Source organism: Daucus carota, chromosome 7 (assembly GCF_001625215.2).
Source record: "Daucus carota subsp. sativus chromosome 7, DH1 v3.0, whole genome shotgun sequence".
In the NCBI taxonomy this organism is placed as follows: Eukaryota; Viridiplantae; Streptophyta; class Magnoliopsida; order Apiales; family Apiaceae; genus Daucus; species Daucus carota.
The window spans coordinates 4,814,697-4,835,114 of NC_030387.2; the positions used below are offsets into that span (position 1 = coordinate 4,814,697).

The 20,418-nt window shown below is 35.7% G+C and overlaps 3 protein-coding genes and 1 long non-coding RNA gene across 4 annotated transcripts; 1 reads left to right on the forward strand and 3 right to left on the reverse strand.

Annotated features, from left to right (window-relative positions):
- The first annotated feature begins 761 nt into the window (after positions 1 to 761).
- LOC108193538 (cytochrome P450 CYP749A22) lies at positions 762 to 2,999 on the forward strand. The gene is made up of 5 exons (XM_017360241.2): positions 762 to 1,154; positions 1,263 to 1,486; positions 1,602 to 1,834; positions 1,963 to 2,341; positions 2,450 to 2,999. The coding sequence occupies exons 1-5, from the start codon at positions 869 to 871 to the stop codon at positions 2,876 to 2,878; spliced, it is 1,551 nt and encodes a 516-aa protein (XP_017215730.2). The 5' UTR covers positions 762 to 868; the 3' UTR covers positions 2,879 to 2,999.
- A 3,897-nt stretch (positions 3,000 to 6,896) lies between these two features.
- On the reverse strand, positions 6,897 to 8,240 carry LOC108195374 (uncharacterized). The gene is made up of 3 exons (XM_017362335.2): positions 7,788 to 8,240; positions 7,606 to 7,697; positions 6,897 to 7,356 (listed from the first exon to the last, which is right to left on the reverse strand). The coding sequence occupies exons 1-3, from the start codon at positions 8,089 to 8,091 to the stop codon at positions 7,069 to 7,071; spliced, it is 684 nt and encodes a 227-aa protein (XP_017217824.1). The 5' UTR covers positions 8,092 to 8,240; the 3' UTR covers positions 6,897 to 7,068.
- Positions 8,241 to 13,625: 5,385 nt separating this feature from the next.
- LOC135147719 (uncharacterized) lies at positions 13,626 to 15,108 on the reverse strand. The gene is made up of 2 exons (XM_064080992.1): positions 14,672 to 15,108; positions 13,626 to 14,589 (listed from the first exon to the last, which is right to left on the reverse strand). The coding sequence occupies exons 1-2, from the start codon at positions 15,017 to 15,019 to the stop codon at positions 14,263 to 14,265; spliced, it is 675 nt and encodes a 224-aa protein (XP_063937062.1). The 5' UTR covers positions 15,020 to 15,108; the 3' UTR covers positions 13,626 to 14,262.
- A 214-nt stretch (positions 15,109 to 15,322) lies between these two features.
- On the reverse strand, positions 15,323 to 16,579 carry LOC135147720 (uncharacterized). The gene is made up of 3 exons (XR_010285505.1): positions 16,058 to 16,579; positions 15,758 to 15,983; positions 15,323 to 15,670 (listed from the first exon to the last, which is right to left on the reverse strand). It is a non-coding gene; the product is annotated as an uncharacterized LOC135147720 (long non-coding RNA).
- Between the last annotated feature and the right edge of the window lie 3,839 nt (positions 16,580 to 20,418).

A 20,418-nucleotide genomic window follows, 5' to 3' on the forward strand; every position in this document is an offset into this window, starting at 1 on the left:
TAACACGGAGTACTGCACTTCTACTGTTCCTGCAAAGGTACAAGTTCTTTATTGTTGCCGAACTATCTTAACCCATCACAGTAGACCATGTTTGTTTGAAAAGATTATAATTCCTGGATTATATCACAAAATAAAGGATTATAATCCCATGATTTCATATCCCATTCATTGTTTTAGTTCATCCCGGTGATTATAATATCTTGTAAAAGAATGTATTATAATCCATAAAAATGAATCAAAAAAGTGATTGCAACAAAGTTTCATTGGATTATAATCTCTTAAATTTGAAGAAAATAATGTGACTATCCCAGTATTATAAGAGTATGAATTTATGAATCTGTTTTTGAGATGTGCAGGAGTCAACATGATATGATCAAATAATGTGATTGTTAAACCCTTGGAAAGATGACTTGAATCGGAACACTAGTTTGGCAGCCTCTTCCTTAAAAGGGGACCATTACATCAATTAATCACAACTAAATTCAATTTCAATTGGACCTTGCATCTGTAACAAAAAATTGCCTGCAGCTCCTCTTGGATTCAACACAATGATGTAAGATTATGGACCACTATATCTGATGTAAGATGAGAGCTACTTTTACATGCAATATACTATGAAAGACAAATAGTTTTCTTAATACAATAATTGTCCTTCAATAAAGATTTTCTATTTATTGAGGACCATCCTCTGGAAATTTAAATGCATACAATATCTTTCGACTATGACATGATATCTAAAATGTTAAAAAAATGTCCAACTCTGATTAAGATATCTGGAGACTGGATTTTTATAAATTGTAATAGTAAAAGGGATTCTAATATGCATGCAGAGCTTTAAGGTTTAGCTAAGTTTGATTCAGGAAATATTATGGGTTTGATAGCATATCTGATCATCTTTCTTTCAGGTTTTATGACCTTGTACGTTCTTTTGGCTGTTGTTAGATTTGCTGGCAAAGTATGGTGGAATCCCCTCCGCGTACAGTACAAGATGAAACTCCAGGGCATAACAGGTCCTTCTTACAAATTTCTTTATGGGAATACCAAAGAAATCTTAGTAATGAGAAGAAGTTCAATGGAAAAACCTATGGATGATCTGTCGCACCATATATTCCCCAGGATTCTGCCTCATGTACACTCATGGATGGACAACCATGGTAACTGATCAATTAGAGAACTTTTTATTATGTGTCGTTTCCATATTTTGATAATTATTTAGTGATCTCTTAGAAGTATAACGTGATAAGATCGATACTTTCTTCAAGGTGCAAACTTTCTAAACTGGTATGGTCCTCAAGCCCAACTGGTGGTGACAGAAGTCGAGCTAGTCAAAGAGATACTGAACAACAAGGACAATTCTTTTCCGAAAATAGAGCTTGAAGGCTATGCAAAGAAGCTGTTAGGAGATGGGCTGTCATCAAGCACTGGTGAAAAGTGGCTTAAGCTTCGGAAACTGTCAAATCATGTATTTTATGCAGAGAACTTAAAAGTAAGTTATTTAAATTCATCGTTATTTGATTAATATACAACAAATCAAGTTAAAGTATCAGATTTGGAGCTGTAAGATAATTTAGTCACCTAAGAATAAATAAGAATGTATGCAGAACATGATTCCAACAATGGTCACAAGTGTCGGAATGATGCTGGAAAGATGGAAAGAGCATGAAAACAGAGAGATTGAAGTGTTTGAAGAATTCAGGATCTTGACATCAGAAGTCATTTCCAAGACAGCTTTTGGCAGCAGTTATTTAGAGGGTGAAGATATGTTCAAGATGTTGATGAAGTTGACCTTGATAGTTTCCAGAAATCTTCATGTAGTTAGGTTTCCTCTCATAAGGTGATTTCCGGCATACATAAACTGATTCATTAGTCCTTTTTACCTGTTAGGTGATAGTAAAATCTGAGGTTACCTTAAGTATTTTATTTCCAGCTCTACCATGTTTATTGTATCCTCATCCTCTGCAGTAAAATAATAAAAAGTAAAGACGATAAAGAGTCAGAGAAGCTTGAGCAAGGAATTCATGATTGCATTTCGAAGATGATAAATAACAGAGAAAAAGAAAGTTCTGGCGTGATGGAGAGTAATGGAAGTGGTGATTTTCTTGGCAGTCTGTTGGAGGCTAACAACAACAGAGATGCGAGCAAGAGGCTACTCATGCAAGATATGGTAGACGAGTGCAAAACTTTCTATTTTGCTGGTCATGAAACGACGACATCGCTGCTTGGATGGACTATTCTTCTTCTTAGTACAAACAAACAATGGCAAGAAAAGGCTAGAAATGAGGTTGTTGAACTGTTTGGCCAAGCAAATCCTACTTCAGATGGCATTCCCAAGCTCAAAAATGTATGCAATCCAAAACTCCAACCAATTCGTCTCATAATTTACTTGATCAATCCTTATTATTTACAACCAACATATGAAAAAATGTTATTGCGGTTCATTTTGATGTAGATGAACATGATCATTGAAGAATCACTAAGGCTATACCCTCCAGTGCCTGTGATCAAAAGAAAGGTTGAAAAACAAGTTCAACTAGGAAACTTAAAGCTTCCGCCTCATCTGGAGCTATATATTTCACCACTAGCACTCCATCACGATCCTCAAATATGGGGAGAAGATGTTCATATCTTTAAACCGGATAGATTTGCAAATGGAGTTGCTAACGCTACCAAGAATACAGCAGCAGCATTTCTGCCATTCGGGTTTGGCCCTCGTACTTGTGTGGGATTAAATTTTGCTATCGTCGAAGCAAAGATAGCGCTTGCAATGATACTTCAACGCTATGCTTTCACATTATCGCCTACCTATGTTCATTCCCCGATTCAGACTTTCATGGTTCGACCTCAACATGGTGTTCAGATCATTCTTTTTCCTCTCTGAAATGCAGAATAAATTCAGGTTTATTAGTGTTTTGCTGTTAAATTTCTTCTGGCAGTGATGTTTAAGTTTATAGTTAATTATGCAATATATCAATTGTTTTGAGCCAAAACTCTACAATTGATGATGAAAACTAGTTAAGAAATCTTAAAAAAGAAAAAGAACTAAATTCCACATATTCGATAAATAGCATGATAAATAGCATTACAAACCGACTCGAACCAAACCAAACATATCCAGTTTTCCGACAAACATGAAAAGAACACTGCTGTTCCATAATACAACAAGATCAAACACAAAAGCTTCACACCCTAGCAAAATCCATTAACGGTTTCGCCTTCGAAGATCCCGAAAATAAGATCCAGGGTTTCCCTCAAACTCCCTTCTCGGCATCCTATAGTTTCTACCGGGAGCTCTCATGGTCCTCTCTGATCTCCCTCTTCCACAACATTTACAGCAAAACATCAACAACAAAAGCACCAACCATGCAACCAAGAAAGGTGCACCAACTTGAGCCCAGTGCTTCAATGCATCTGCTCTTGTTCCTGGAGGAAACACTTTGTCAACCCATTGGATCACTCTAGTTTCGTAATCTTTCACCATTTGTTCCACCATTTTATTGTCTCTGTAGCTTAGAGACAGAGGTACAGACAAGAGTAAACACTTGAGTCAATGACTAGTATTTAGATTAGAGATTTACTTTATCATTATACTTACTTTATCACCCACTGTCCTTGCTTTTCCGTGACTAATTCGGAGTATTAATGGTGGCTTTTCTTGGTGGAAAATTATGGACTTTATTCTTGCGTCAGATTCATGACATCCTTATTTTTGGGAAATCAATGTAAAGTTTTATTTTCTGTAATTTACTGTCCCTCTCATTTATTTACGTTATTATAAATAGTAAATTTGTCTCATCATTACACCCACTATCTTCCCCTACTATCTCATATTTAACAATAAAACCTACTATTACACCCACTACTTTCCCCACTATCTCAAATCTATTATTAAATATTGATAGGTCCCACCACTTTACCCACTTTTCATCTAACTTTACTCATTTTTCATACATTGTCTTGGTCTCCGTGTTCGCTTCCAATGTAAACAATTGAGGGGGACGGAGGGAGTAAATTTTAATACAACTCCGCTGCAACTGCAAGGATGGTCAGAAAAAACGTGTAATTGTTAGGTTAGAGTTCAACTCGATTAGATATGCATTCCCTCCGTTTAATATAGTTCGTCTCTTAATTTTTTTTATATCTATTTTAAAACTTAACTTTCTGATTATTAAAATAATAAATGAATATTTTTATAATTTTAGCCAAAAATCGGTCATTTGACTTTTATAAAATTGGAATGGATATACAATGAGCGAGGGAGGGAGTATATAAAATTATGAAAAAAAATAAAAGCTCGATCACAGAGTAATATGAAACCCGAGTTCTGCTTGATAAAGTATTCAAATAGCTCAAACTACCGAATCGAATATTTTACGAATTGAACTCGAATAGCTTAGGAATAATTTGACTTGTTTATGCCATGAACCCTTTAGTTGCGGTGATGAAAGCTTCTAAAAACGATGGTTTAATCTTCCGGCCAATTTCAAGCCTTATGATTAAGAACAAGAGAATTAAAGTACACTGGAAAGTTGAGGCCTTAATAATTACCAGTGATCTGATCATAAGGTTTTATCTGTCACAAAAAAACTCCATCTTCATATTCATAACTTAGTAAAAATTACCAACAGAGTTCCCAGAACGCAGATTCCGAAAGTAGCCTAAAGGGTTCCTAAACAGATTTCTTGGCATTCTAAGGAAGAACATCATCCTCACAGCTCTTCCTTTTTTCCTGTGTTTTGATTTTCTGACTTTCCTTTTTTTCCTGTGTTTTGGTCCTTCGGAGTTGGGAGTGTACTAAATTGACATTAAGGACTTTGTTTCTCAACTTTGTATGTACAATTAGCCCAAAACTATAAAATCTGAAGCAAGAGTATACAAAAAATTCTACTCCAAACTAAAGCTAAAAGAGCAGAGAGACTGTTTACGTTGAAACCAATAATCGAGCAACCATTGGTTCATATCATATATCATACAAAGATGATTTAGAAACACAACATTTATTCAAAACAAGAAAGAACACCAACACAAAAGCTCCATAACCTAGCAAAGATTACCAACAGAGTTCCCAGAACGCAGATTCTGAAAATAACCTGCCGGGTTCCTCTCAAACACATTTCTTGGCATTCTAATGTTCCTTCCAGGAGCCTTCATCATCCTCACAGCTCTTCCTCCACCACAACAGCAACGTTTAACACAACATATCAGCATCAAAATCACCAGCCCTGTTATCAAAAAAGGTGTAGCAACATGAACCCAGTGGCTAAGTGTGTCTGCTCTTGAATCTGGTGGAAAAACCTTGTCAGACCAGTGGATCACTGCTTCCCACCAGTACTGCAAGAAAACCACCACTTCTTTCAGCTTTTCAAAAACATAGTCTTTGATATTCTCTTCATTTTTTTCCAGTTCCATTGTGTTTTGCATTAAAGCTAGCACGGACTTCACCATTTTAGACATAATTCAACTTCAAGAGACTTTGAGTGTTGGGTCTTGCTTTATAATGATATCAATATTATTATTCCATTTACTTTTGTCAAATCAATTATTGATTTGTTTAGGGTATCTTGCTTTCTATGACTAACAATTTAGTGCTTAAAATTCGTGATTATCACTCTTTCTCAGCTTTTGAGTATAAATGGGCCAACTTGCCAAAATATAAAAAAATGATTAATGGTTAGTCCTTATTCGGTCCAAAACAGTGTCAAGGATTCATTCAAGGTGTGCATTTTAGTAGAAATGGGCTTTTTGATCTCTATGTATCCATCTATTTTGAGCCGATCAAAGTTCTCTTGGCCCTCATTTGTGTTCTTGTACAGGGAGATAACAAAAATTGGATTAATATTTTAAAAATATTATATATAAATTCAAATACGGATCAGATTTTTACATTGGCATTATACATTTGACAGCCCTATACTCTTAATCAGAAATAGTATATTTTCTCTTAGTAAATTAATGATAATTGAATAATTGAATACAATGTCACTTTTAATTACTAGAAATATAAGAAGTTATTTGATATATAAATATTTTATGTGGCGAATAGTATCCTTGTTGGTCAACTTAATTTGATCTCTCAATGAACAATCAAGTCATTTGCCCCAACTAAAAATTTATGATGATAATAGCCATGGGGCCGTTTGGAAGAGCTTATAAGTGTTTTTTGCTAGTGTTTGGGAAAAAGGTAGAAGTCATGAAACAAAAGTTAGGAATCGTAACTTTTTATAAGTGCTTCTCGACTTTTTACACAAACGATACGAATAAGTGCTTATAACTTAAAAGTCCAGTCATGAAACAAAAGCTAGGAATCGTAACTTTTTATAAGTACTTCTCGACTTTTTACACAAACGATACGAATAAGTGCTTATAACTTAAAAATCCAGAAGCGAGGCTTAAAAGCCCCGCCAAACACCCACATTATATCTGGAGTCATCTTCACAGTAAATTCTATTTTTGTTTTTGAGCCGTGGCTTCATGTTCATGGACCTACAATATTCCCCACAGAAACAAAGCAAAACTAGAAAAGAAAGAGAGGGGCCTATCAATGTCCTCTTTAGTTAGGGTGTGTATAATATGTCCCTTGAGAAAAAGGCTGAAACACCATGTGCCCCAATTTTAACTACCATCTTTACAAGGTGGTTCAAGTGACCCCCAGCCTGCCCCTATTCATTTGCTTTCTACATGATACCTAATAGCATTCGATCAATCCGAATCGAGCCATATTTATTGAATATAACATTGATTTTTCTCTTTATTTATAACACCGAATCTGAAACTAAACCGTTGTCGGAGTATTGGAGTGAAATATGACATTGAATCCAAAGTTAAATGTTGTGGGAGGATTAGACCAAGTTGCTCCAACACTCATTTCATAAAAATCTAGCAACTAACTAAATTAGCACTTCAAATTACAACCATAATACATGATTTATTGAATATGAACTCCAAAATAGAACACACTAACACGTTGTAAGTTATATACATAGTAAAACCATAAGAGAAACCCATAAATAGATATATGTAAGAATGTGTTTAGGTAGAAAAACAAACAATTTAGTTAAGACCAGTGTACGGTCAAGCCAAGAGCCAGAAGTTTTTGTGACGCTTAGTAGTGATCAAATAACCACCGTCTTTGCTTTTTCTCCTCACTGCAATGGCCATGCAACTGGCATTCTGAATGCAGTGTTCCACCACCCCATTGCCTCCGATTCGTCGGTTTCCCGCCCACATCATCAAGAGGCGCCATGACATGGACCGTTTCTTCTGGCCTAGAATTAGCATGGCTACCTCTTTCTTCTTGGCCTGTTCCACCACTGTCGGACCTTTTTCTTTCCCTTCTGCAACTATAATCTCTGTTTCAACCTGTGACAATATTCATGGACTTTATATCAGTATTCGTAACATTAATTAATTTATGTGACAAGATCAAAAATTGAACTACAGAAGCACGGATGAAACAAATTATGGCTTAAATTATATTTTTCATGCAATCATGACATAATATTTTTCGAATAATAACTCAGAAACCAGAGGGCCTGTGTAGAACAAGCCATTCAGCCCTCTGGCTCTGTCAATAATACTAAATATACGACGATAGTAAATTTTGCAGACCTCGGGTCTCTTAAGTTTACACGTAGTCTTCATAGAGTGCAGAAAATCGGGGATTCTTGGAACTGGATGGCCATCCTTGCTAAATCTCTCGCCTGCCAGAAAATAAAAGTAAATTCAAATTCACTTAATTAAGATAATGAAAATCCAAGCAAGGGCTAGTGATGATCACACAAACTGCAAACCTTGCTTAGAAGGCTTGGTGACATAAAGAAGATACAATAAGTCTCGGCTCTGCAGAGTATGAGTTAAAGCCCAGTGAAGTGCATTCCTAGCTTCTAAGCTTGATTCAACCACTAACATTATTTTCCTGCCATTTACCGATTTTGAAGCAGCATCCTCAGCATTTTCAACTCCCCTGTCACCCGAAAGTTCATTTTTCAGGTCAGTGGTCGATGAATCGGTCTGAACTGTGGGTGAACGAATTCTGACATGCGGCCTAATCTTGTTTAAGCAAAACCCCGGCAGTTTTGCTGCTGCTCTAACCATTTGTTTCTCTCTTGTTCTTTCTGAGAACCTGTAGTTTTGCGCACTTTACCTTTAATTATACAGAGGACCTGAATTGCTGTATCTTTCTTTTGATAAAGAGACTTGCTATATCTATCTGTACTAGTAAAGAATAGGTAGGTCGGATAATTTTTTTTTCCCCAAATGATAAACGAGATTTTTGTAAGAACCCGTTCGCCTGTCAGAACGAATCAAGTATACCGTTATTATGATATACACATTATGGCTCAAAAGATGCATGTGGAGGAATCATAGTGTAAGTTGATTACTAAGGCAATCAATGATTGTGTCGACGAGGGACCATATGTTAATTACTGATGAGAAATCACCCAACTTTCTTTCCAACAAAGCTTCTAGGTAAGAACATTTAACTTTTCTGCCATGAAGCACCGAGGGTCAGTCAAGGCTAAAGCCCCGGCTGAGCCTCCGAAAAAAATTAAATTTCTTTTTTGTAAATTATAATGCGTGGTTTAATATTTGATCTTGTTTCAAATTTAACGATCTATTCTTTTAACCAGGACTGTTTGGGAATCATTGTTCTAACTAGTAGCATGACGTCCCAATTCTTGCTCAGTTGCTCTTGCATCACACATGTTCAGTCTTCCTTCTCTTAGATCAGGAGTACAATTTATGCTATTTATGATATTTTTCCTTCCGATAAATTCAAAATTTATAAGCTATTTATAAATTTAAGAGCAAGTGCCACTGCACAAGAACATGTATAAATATCAACTGGGACGTTTAATGATTAAATTCTCAATGGATTAAGAGTAATCGGCATCATGGACATCGGATTATGTATATACTGAACATTGGCTTAGTTCTTCACTTAATCCGGTAATCATGCCATTCCACCTTTCTTTTGCCAATCTCTACCTGAAAATTGTCGGTAGATACTAGATAGTTCCCTCTGCGACATCGACCTGGAGCTGGGGTATGGGTGCAAGGCCCTTCTCTAATACGCGACTAATTAACAAACATAATAATAATAACCATCGGATTTATATACTTAAGGTTATCTGAAATAGCCAACAGGGAATGAGTACCGGTTGTTTCCCCAGGGAAGTGTATCTGTTATAAGAAAATGAAAGGATGTTGTAGTGTTATTTAGATTACTATCATTCTCTTTTGGCTAAAACTAAAGAGGAACATTAGCATATGAAATTATGAATGCATTCTGAAACCAAAAAATGAAAAAAGCAAACGTAAACCAGTCAGGTTACATGATCAGAAATGAATAACATGGATTCACTAGTCGGCAAATTGGCAGAGAACTACACGTACGGTAGACACCGATGTCCAGCAATATCCACAAAGTTCAACATTCAACCATCGACACTGTTATGTTCTTCTTAGGCATATCTTTGCTAATCCAAATTCTGCAATTCTGGCCTCCAAATTTATGACTTGACATCCGGTTAAATGTTATATGACTTGACATCTCGGTGAATCACCAAGGGCTGACAGTCATGGTGTGGGTAAGCTAGTCCTTGATCAACACCGACACCTATATCATAGCACAAAAGCCATTCCACGAGCAATGTCCTGGCTTTTTTTCCATGTAAACCTTCTTCAAGGCTTCTGGTTTAATGAATTTTTGTACAGGTGAATGTTAATTGAGTTAATTCAAGCGAAAAAATAAATAGAACGAGACAAAATATTTGGTGACGCGGAAAACCCCGGAATAGGGTAAAAACTGGGGGTGGGATTGGTTACCCAGCCAAAATGAGTTCCACTAATAATTTGTTTACGGCGCAGGAGATCTGTATCAACTCGGTGAGTTGTTATTGTTATATACATAACTTCTAAGGGGCCGTTTGGTTTATGCAGAGGAAACGGAAAGGATACAGAAAGGGAAACAGACGGAATAGAAAGGAATGGCCCTCAATTCCTTTACTCGTTTGTTTTAGTCCCGGAAACGGAAAGAAAAGCTGTTGATTACCTTTGTATGTGTTTGGTACGACAATATGAGGGAATCAACTCATGACTTTATAATATTTTTTATTTAAATCAAACATTGTTATGCTTTTTATGTGAAAAATAATAAATCGAAAATTTTAATAAGTTATTAAAACAATTATTTTATTAATTTCTTTTTTTAATAATATTTTAATATGAATATACTAGTGCGGAGATAGCGATAAATTCTTGTCATTGCTTTGCAGGCACTTGCACCAGTTAGAAAACTACAAAAGCAGAGTATCCTTTGTATGACTTAGTGCAGAATTAGGAGACAAGACAAGCAACAATTAATAAAACTTCCAACTCCAGGAAAAGAATAGTTCATAATTGTCTGAAGTTCCAAAACCAGTGGCAACACCAAATGTTCTGGATACTATATTCCTAGTGACATTTGCAATAACCAGTCCAATTACTACTGCTATACTTGAAGTGATGACTCCGGACATTGAACACCCAACTACATGGCTCTACAACAATGAGAACCACAAGTAAAAGGGCAAGATATACTTCCAAATATGTACTCTCTTGGCCAGTAAAAGTATCCTGGGAAGTATAGCTCCTAACCAATGATAAATTAACAAAGAAATTATGCAGATGCTTAAAGCCTGTAGCAGAGTAGAAAATAGTAAAAATAGCCTGCAGATCTGCCAAGAAATTCTGCAGCATAAATCTTTAGCTGAAAGTTCTACAGGTTGCAAGTTGAGAAAATACACTTTTAAACAAAAAACAAGGTCACTTGATGTAACAAGCACCATAATTAGTGTTGAGATACAAGCCGGAATATACATAATTCCAAGCCAGATCTATATTACAAGGAGGTGGCTCTTTTACTCTCTTTTTCTCCCCTTTTCTCAGCCTTATCTCCTCTGTATTTATAAGCTTTAAGTCACGCTTCTCCCGTGTTTGCTTGATGGGCTTTTGGCCTTGGACTCCCTCTTGGGCTTGGCAGTAGTGGGCTTCTAGTTCGTGGGCTTGTGGCCCAACATTAGCCCCCTCCAAAATAGTTCCAGATCTTTAGATGTGGATTAGATTATATATCTTGGAAAGCGTTTTTACTGCATGTAATTTTTGTTGCTTGACAAGTTTATTGTGGCGTGGAGGCGGTGAGCCATTTCTCTAAGAGGTACATGAGGTGGTGAGGTTGATGGTGCCTGTTGTGGCGAGGACTGTTGAGAAGTGCAGTTGAGGAGCTGGAAGATGCAGTGAAGGTTGATGAGATTCTTGCCGATAAAAAGTCTCTTTCCTCTCTAGTTGCTTTCTACCAAACAATCGAAGCCAATCTGATGGTGATAATTGCTGAAAGAACATGATGGCTAAAAGAATAAACGGTGGAGTGAAGTAGAGGGGCTGTGAGCTTAGCTCGGAGAACCGTCTTGGCAGTGAAGTAGAGGGCTGTGGGCTGTGAAATTGAAGAATCGTCTTTGTAGTGAAGTAGAGAGGCTGTGGGCTGTGAACTTGAAGAACCGTCTTTGCAGTGAAGTAGAGAGGCTGTGGGCTGTGAGCTTGGAGAATCGTCTTTGGTGGTAATATCAATGTTGCCACTTCTAGCTTTCAGGTTTGACGATCGATTTCAGTATGGCATCTTGTGGAGATTACCTATATTTCCGTCTAATGGGTAAATGAAAATGTTAGATATGAGAGACGCTATCATGCGCTCCTAATTTTTCCCTCGTTGGGGCTGTCACTTGACCTTTTTCAAGTGAAGAGTGTTGGTGGACTATTGCATACAAATAAGGAGGTTGATGTAGATACCTTGACTCACATACTAGTTTGCCCGCGAAGCGGGCTTATATTGGAGGTGATGTGTTTAGGCAGATGAAGCCTTGGGGCGTGATACCTGAGACCCGTTGTAAGGCTTTTCTTGTCATTCAAAGGACGCTCGTCGAGCTAGTGAAGCGATGTAGTGAGGAGGCATGATGCCTGAGATCCGTCGTATGGCTTTGCCTACCATTTAAAGGACGCTCGTCGAGTTAGTGGAGCGATATAGTGAGGAGGCGTGATGCCTGAGATCTGTTGTAGGGTTTTGCCTGCCATTTAAAGGATGCTCGCCGAGCTTGTGAAGCGGTATAGTGAGGAGGCAGACAACAGAGCCGCTTGGTTCATTGGTTCAATATTTCAGTGCCTCCCTTTCTGATCAAATTTGAAAATATCATCTCTCTAATCGAACTCTTCAAAAAGCAACTAATAGACGTCCTCCTATGAGGCGAGGAGCTTGCTAGCCTTGGAAGTCATGACTAGAACTTTGGATGTTGGGGGAGCCGATGAAGTAAGGAGGGAGAGCCGCTGAAGCGAAGAGGCTATTCGACCTTGAAGGTCAAGGACAACTAGAGCCTAAAATACTTTGGAAGTGGAGAAATAATGAAGTAGAACCGCTGAAGCGAAGATGCAGGTCGTGGAACCACTTTAGCGTCCTCCAAAGTGTGACGTTTAAAGGACGATCCAAGAGCTGGATGCTTTAAGAGCTGCATTTTATATTTAAGAACACTTCAAGAGCGTGATGTCTCAAGGGTGTGACCTATCAAGAGCATGACGCTTCATGAGTTGGACGCTCAATGAGCAATTAAGAATAATTCAAAAATTGGAAGCTTAAAGAGCAATTAAGAATACTTTAAAATTTGGACGCTTAAAGAGCAATTAAGGACGCTCCAAGAGCTGTATTTAAGGATGCTTCACAAGCAGACGCCTCACACGCGGCGCGCCTCACAGAGGTGTGCTTCAAAAATTGGACGCTCCAAGAGCTGATGGAGCAAAGAACCGAATTATAGAGCCATTTTAGGACTGTGCCTTTTACTTTAAAGGATGCTCCAAGAACTGATGGAGCAAAGAATTGAATTATAGAGCCATTTTGAGGCTATGTCTTTTATTTTCAAGGGTGCTCCGAGAGCTGATGGAGCGAAGAGGCGATTTGTGGAGTCATTGAGGCTATGCCTTTTACTTTTAAGGATGCTGCGAGAGCTGATGGAGCGAAGAGGCGAAATATGGAGTCATTTTGAGGCTATGCCTTTTTATTTTCAAGAATGCTCCGAGAGCTGATGGAGCGAAGAGGCGATTTGTGGAGCCTTTTTGAGGCTATGCCTTTTAGTTTCAAGGATGCTCCGAGAGCTGATGGAGCGAAGAGGCGATTTGTGGAGCCTTTTTGAGGCTATGCCTTTTAGTTTCATATTTTTGATGCAAATATTGAAAGTTCTACAGGTTGCAAGTTGAGAAAATACACTTTTAAACAAAAAACAAGGTCACTTGATGTAACAAGCACCATAATTAGCTAATAAAAAGTCTTGCAACCAAGTAGCTAAACAAATCATAATTAAATTGATAAAATAGCATCATCCTGACCACTGTAACTATACAGCTACCACGACTATTGTACTAACAAAGATAGCAGTATAAAAAGTCCTGATATCAAGAACATGCACAATCACTAATACCTATCGAGTCCATTGCATAAACCCCAAAATTGCAAGAGTTCAGTTGTGAAAAATCAGTGTATCTAAATAAGACCAAACAACACTGATAACATAGAATTACCCTGGAATACAAATAATGTCTCAGGAGAAACAAGGTACAACTATATAAAACAGCAAGTCATGATAAATTTAAACTACAGCAGGATAGCCCCTCATTCTGTATACATATTCAGAATTTCAGAAGTTCTTAGCAAAATCCACACAGAAAATTTACAGAAGCATAACTTGTAACAGTCAAGCACAATCTATAATCAGCACACCAGCTCATACTGAGGAGTGATTGAAAGCAGACATATATAATTATCCCTGATATTCGACATATTACTGGAAAAATAAATAATGGATAAGAAAATAAACTTGTCTTCTTAATCTCACCAAATAAATATAATACATAAAGAGGAATAGAGTTTGTCTCCGTACTTGCAATTTCACATATGGATCCTTATGATTGTAGAGTCTCAATCAGACCTTTTGTTGTTCTCGCCAATAAGATTTTTGACGAAGGCAGCTTTTAAAGAAGAAGGACACTTGTTAAAAATCATGAGCTTGTTCGGTTGTGATGTTAGAATGTCGGCTACCTCAAATACTTGACTAGGAGTGATACCTTCCAAGTTAAATGATAGAAGTTCTTCTATCACTTTTTCACTTTTTTCAGCTGACTCTTGCTCTCTTTCATCAGCACGAGACATGACTTTAGCCATGGTGGAAAGATGAACATTCATGTCTTTCATGAAGGATTGTGAGTTAGAAATTTCAGAAATTGCAACAACCTCACTTTTTTCCCTCCTTTCTTATTTGATGTTTTCTCAACTTTTGATTTCTTTGACGGTGGAGCCTCTGATTCATCTGTTTGGGTGACATTACCACTAATATCAATTTCTTCATCGCTTGAGTCAAGTGTGACTTGGACAGGGGCTGTTTTTTCCATGTTATTAACCGCATCAACAAAACCTTCAGCAGGTTTTCCAGTGGCATAGTCTTTGCCGTAAATAGTCATCAACTCATGAAAATGCGGAAAAGCAACTCCATACAAGTTCTTGCATGTAGTATGAGTCTAAAGAAAAAAATATTAATGTAATATACCAAAATTGCAACAAAAAAAAAACAATAAGAAGCATGAAATATTCTGATCATACCTTGCAATACTCATCATACACAGATCTATCCACGGATATCATCTTCTTATCATCATCCCACATAAACCCACTAGTAGAAAGCATTTGAGCAATGGCTCTGAACTTGCTAACAAGTGTTTTAAGCCGAGAGTCAATGTGTGGTGTAGCTTTTAAACCACTTCTAGGAAGAGCCTTTCCTATGATCTCCTCCAAGCAAACCATATATCCATTTCTAAAGCCATTATCACATTTCCAATGTGGATCAGTAGCCAACTCTAACAAAGCAGAGACAAGAACTGTATCTTCTTCAGCAGTCCAAAAGCGTTTATTCCTACCTCGACCATTTCCACTAGCACCACTTTCTTCCATCCTATCATAACAATCAAGTCACATAAAAAATGCAATATAACACAATAAAATTATAAGATAAATACGATTGACATGATTAAACTGGTACTAGATTCCAAATAAATCAACTTCAACTACAAGCTAGGTCCAATAAACTACAACTAAAAACAATCACAAACAAACTGAAGTAGTATCACTAAGTCTACCTACGATTATGTGTAGCTATCCATTCGTTGAACATGTTTTGAGCCATTTGATTTCTGAAATTAGTCCATGGGTCGGATACAACAATAGTGTGTATATACTCTGCTTGATCACCTTCATCGTCGTCACTATCAACCTCCTCTTATAGTTTATTGTCAGTAAATGATCTTGGAGACATATATCTTTTAACCAGGTTATGTAATAAAGCACATGCAAGCACAATACGACCATGTGTTTGTAAGCTAAACTAGGATGGACTTCTTAGAATCCCCCAGCTTCCTTTCAATAATCCAAATCACCGCTCAATAACATTTCTAGCTCTCGCATGTCTCCAGTTGAAATACTCTTCAGCTGTGTGTGGTTGACGTGCACCATTTTCCCGCTCTCTGAGGTGATAAAGATGTCCTCTATATGGTGCTAAAAATCCCTCTCCATTAGTATATCCTCCATCACACAGATAATAACAACCTTGTTACAAAGAAAAAAACTAAAATTATTATTATTATTATTAAGTTATAATAATAAAAAAATAAGAGCACCAAATATGTTAAATACCTTTTGGAACTTTTAAACCGTTAGGCCTAGATATTGCATCTCTAAGAACCCGAACATCATGTGCAGATCCCTCCCAACCAGGTAACACATATATGAATTCCATATCAGGTGAGCATACTCCTAAAACATTCATGGAAAGGAGACCTTTTCTTGTTCGATATTTTGCTCGTTCCTCAGAAGGTACAGTCACACTAATCATTGTACCATCAAGTGCACCTAAAGAATTCTATAGAAATATAAAACCATTATAATTTATGTATTACACATAGACAGTTTCTTTGTAAAAAATGAATATTATACCTGAAAGCAATTCCATCTCTCATCATCGCAGTCCTCAGATATGGGTGTTGGTTTTTTAAGTAGCACACCATGTAATTTCAGAATGGCAAGCAAACATGCATGAAATTGCCTACTAACAGTTTCAATACTTCTATAAAAATGAGCACTGATAGTTCTGTTTTTTTTTTATGATGAGCTAGTGTGTATAAAAAACCTGCAAGAATCTCTTCTAAACACATATTTTTTGTCTCATTCAATCCACCTACATCTCTAACCATCTCCAGAAGAACACAAAATGTTCTTCGATTTACACGAAGAAAATTCCAGCACACAGTGTCACTCTCCCTTATCATCTGATTCAAATTATACAATCTCCTTTTTCTTCAGGTCCTTTTATCAAGTTGTATACTTTGAGAATTATATAATGTGTTCCTAACCGAGTACCAAATCAGATGCAACACTACAACACAATTAATCATTGTAACTATAAAATGAATAGTGTCTCGATTTCTCCTATTTCTGAATGGAGCATTGATTCGAGCCATTCTCTGTATAAAAGGACATTATATAGTTTATAGATATGAAAAAGAGAGTGAGGTTCCAGAGAAAACCCTCTTATCAAGAAAACTGAGGAACCCTCTTAGATACCGTTGATTATTTTTCTCATATATAACTATTTCCAAAATTAAAATCAATCAAATATATCTGTAATCTAACACACATGGGGGCAAAATTGTAAAGAATCTGTCATTGATTAACTAAAATCTTCTATTTTTGGCATCTAATAAAATCCAATCAAAGCACACAAATAATCTAGAATCATTACATACATATATTATCCTCTAATAAGAATCTCTGCAATTGTAAGAAAGAGACCGCCGTGGTTGAAAACACCATGATTCATCGTTTGAAGGTTTGTACCACGTATCCTCCTCATGGATCTTAAAACTTTTTCATAAAATTTATCTGTTATGACTTTTGTATAATCTGCAGAACCATATAATCCTTTTCATAGATATAATGGCGGAGAAGAATCTTCATAAGAACACCGGCCGTTTGTTGGTTCGAGTAAAACCTATTTTCTTAAAGAGAATCATGGAGAATCTTTCCGATGCACAAAGACAATGGGTTGTGGAAACCGGATTCGAAAAGCTTCTACTTTTCAACATCATGAAATACCCTCAACCTCTGAGTTTTTCGATTTCAAAGTCATACAAACTAATCGATTCAACAATTTCAATTGGTGAGAATATTATAAACTTTTCAGAAGATGATGTCCAGAATGTACTTGGTTTGCCGAACGGGGAGTTAATGTTTGAGAATTCTTACAATAGAGAGTATACAGATGTTGGCTTGAAATTTAGATTGAACTTTCTTATTGTCCTCACCAATGTTCTAATTAGGGATCCAGAACACCTTATCTCAATTTGAAGATTCTGTCATATTCTTAAGTTTGAAGATTCTCCTTGTTTGGTTAGTGTTCTATAAGAGATTCATTATAGTATAGTTAATTGTTGAAGTTGATATTGTGTGTATAGTTGTATTTCGCACATGCTTCAGTTGGTGTTCATTACTAATGCATTCAGTTTAGATCTTTGTAAGAATTCTAATCAATATTATGTTGAGTGTTCTGATCAGAGTTGTTTTACGACTAAAGAACAACACAAGGTTCCAGTACAGATTCTAAGAGTTCCTTTATTTGTTGGTAACTTTTGTTTGGTAGAGGCGGGGGTCTGATTTGATTTATTTGCAGTATCTCCTATGATGTATGTTGCATATTTTAAATTATGTTTGCTGGTTACTTTTAGTTGGTGGCCACAATTCGTTAATTTCTATGCTATTAAGCAGTATACATGCATTAGCCTATTCTGTTTATCAGGTTTGGCTGTCTGTTTGGGAATTTGTTCAACCAGCAATTTGGGGACAGTAAAAGGGTACTAAGCTGGTGGTTTTTTATGGATGAATCAGTACAGTGGATGCTATGCTATTGTTGCAGGCGTTTTTATTTGGTGGAGGTTTTGTTTGACTTTTGTGGCTGGAGTGTTTAGTTTGTTGTGGTGGTGGATCTTGCCTTACCTTTATTTTCGGGTCGATTGCTGCAGTATGGAGTTTAAGGTTGGCAGACATATGGTGTGGCCTTGCTTTTTCTGGAGTTGGCAGATTTGGAAGGATTTTTGGTGCTCCTCTGGTTTTGTTTAGATTTTTTTTATTTTCTCCAATAATGGAGAATTTATATTTGTATTCTTTGTTAGTTTGTAGTAGATGTTCCCTCTTTGAGTGTGTTCTTTGTGATTTTTTGAGAGAAGTTCTCTCTTTGCACATTCTTTTTTTTCTGATAAAATTCATACGAGGTGCCGCTATACCATTAACGTTATGCTTTTTTTTTTTAAAAATTCATTCTACTTGATTATAAAAAATATGTTTCTAATAATACATTTCTTACGATTCTGTTAGGTGTTTAAAATTAGATTTTTTGAAATTTAGTTAATTGAATAGTTTAAAAAGAACACATAATAAAATCATATATGATCGACAAACGAACCTCTAATAACTTCAGATGTAGTTATAATTTTACTTAAATCAATCTCATAATAGTATGTTGAATAGAATATTGAGATTCTAGTAGATGTTCATCTATACATCACTCTAAAATATTTCATTATCAAATTTTTTTTCTCAACGATTAAATTAACATTTAATTACTAATTAGTTGTATGAGATATTAGTAAGTATAATTAGATTATGATTTTATTAAAGATACCATTTTTTGATATGGAGATTCTTTAAAATGTTCGCTTGTATAACAAAATAACAAATATTAAAATACACCTGAACACTTAATTGAATTGACATATTATAATATCATGAGAGTCCAATAAACGTTCATTCAAATTTTGTTATTTTACACTAACTATAAGAAAGATTGTAGAAGGGGGGGTTGAATACAATCTTTTACAAATTTAAAAGATTCAAGAACAATACACTAAGAACACAGCAAACAGAAAAACACCAAGTATTAAAAATACGGGTGGATTGAATGATCCACTCGTGAGATTTTATATAGAAGAATCTGTGGATTGTTTACAATTCGCACAGCTGCTGATTCATCACTCAAGAACAAGTTCTAACTCTCAGATTTTCTCTTAAGTAATTTGAACAAGTTCAACTGATGCTTCTAACTTGGTTATATACTCCAAGTTTTACAAAGCTTTTAGCTAGATTACAAAATGCACTCTAATCTAAAAACAATGCTGCACAACTTTGTCTTATGCATGCTTTCTGAGATGTCTTCATCTTTGACCATCATCTTGATTTGATCTAGATTGCATTGCATGAGATAAGTATGTTTCTGCTTCTTCTTTATTTTCCTAATTAGGCTTCCATGTCTATTTTAGTGTAATTCGATCCATGTGATTTTCAATCCATGTGATTTGTCAGACTTGAGCTCTAGTCGCTTTCAACTGCTCTTTGTTTCATCAGTTGAAAGTTCTGGTTACTTTCAACCGCTCTTGGCTTCAGTTGAATGTTGCGCTAGTCTCATCAGTTGAATGAATTACGAGCTTCATCAGTTGAGTGCTGTTCCAATCTCATTAGTTGAATTCCTTTGCATCATCAGTTGAAAACTTTGTCTTCAGTTGAATGCTTGGTTTTCATCAGTTGAAACATGGTTCAGTCTACATCAGTTGAATAGTTACATCTCATCAGTTGAATGTCCTTCACTTAGATAAAATTACATGGCATTTGGTATTTACAATTAGCCACCCTATTCTACCCATCCGTTGACAATTCCCAAAGACAAGAAATATAATAATTACAACTGAAATTTGATAAAGATACTAAGTAAGACATGTTACAAAATGTTTATGTTATCATAAAAAATTATTGATTCCTAACAAATTTGTAGAATAATATATAGTAGAATCTTTAAACTGATATTATAATAAATTTATATTACTTTAAAATATTCGCTCAAATATAATAGAATAATATAAGGTAGAATTTTAAAAATTTATTTACAAAGTTGAATTAAAACATCTATTATAATATATAGTAAATGAAGAGATTCCTTACAATACCCGTTCAAATATTTTTCAAATGAGGGTTCTTCAAAATGTTTTTTCAATATTTAAATTTTATATTGAAAGTAAAAAATAATTAAAAAACTTAAGTCATTGTATACAATTTTTAATAAATCTTTAATATTAATTATTAGAATCTTAATACTTATCACTTAATTAAATAAAATATGTTAATTTAAATTATAATTTATTTAAAAAGTACACATAGTAAATCATATATGATCAACAAACCGAACACCTAACAACTTCCAATTTAGTTATAATTATACTTACATCATCAATCTCATAACAGTATGTTGAGAT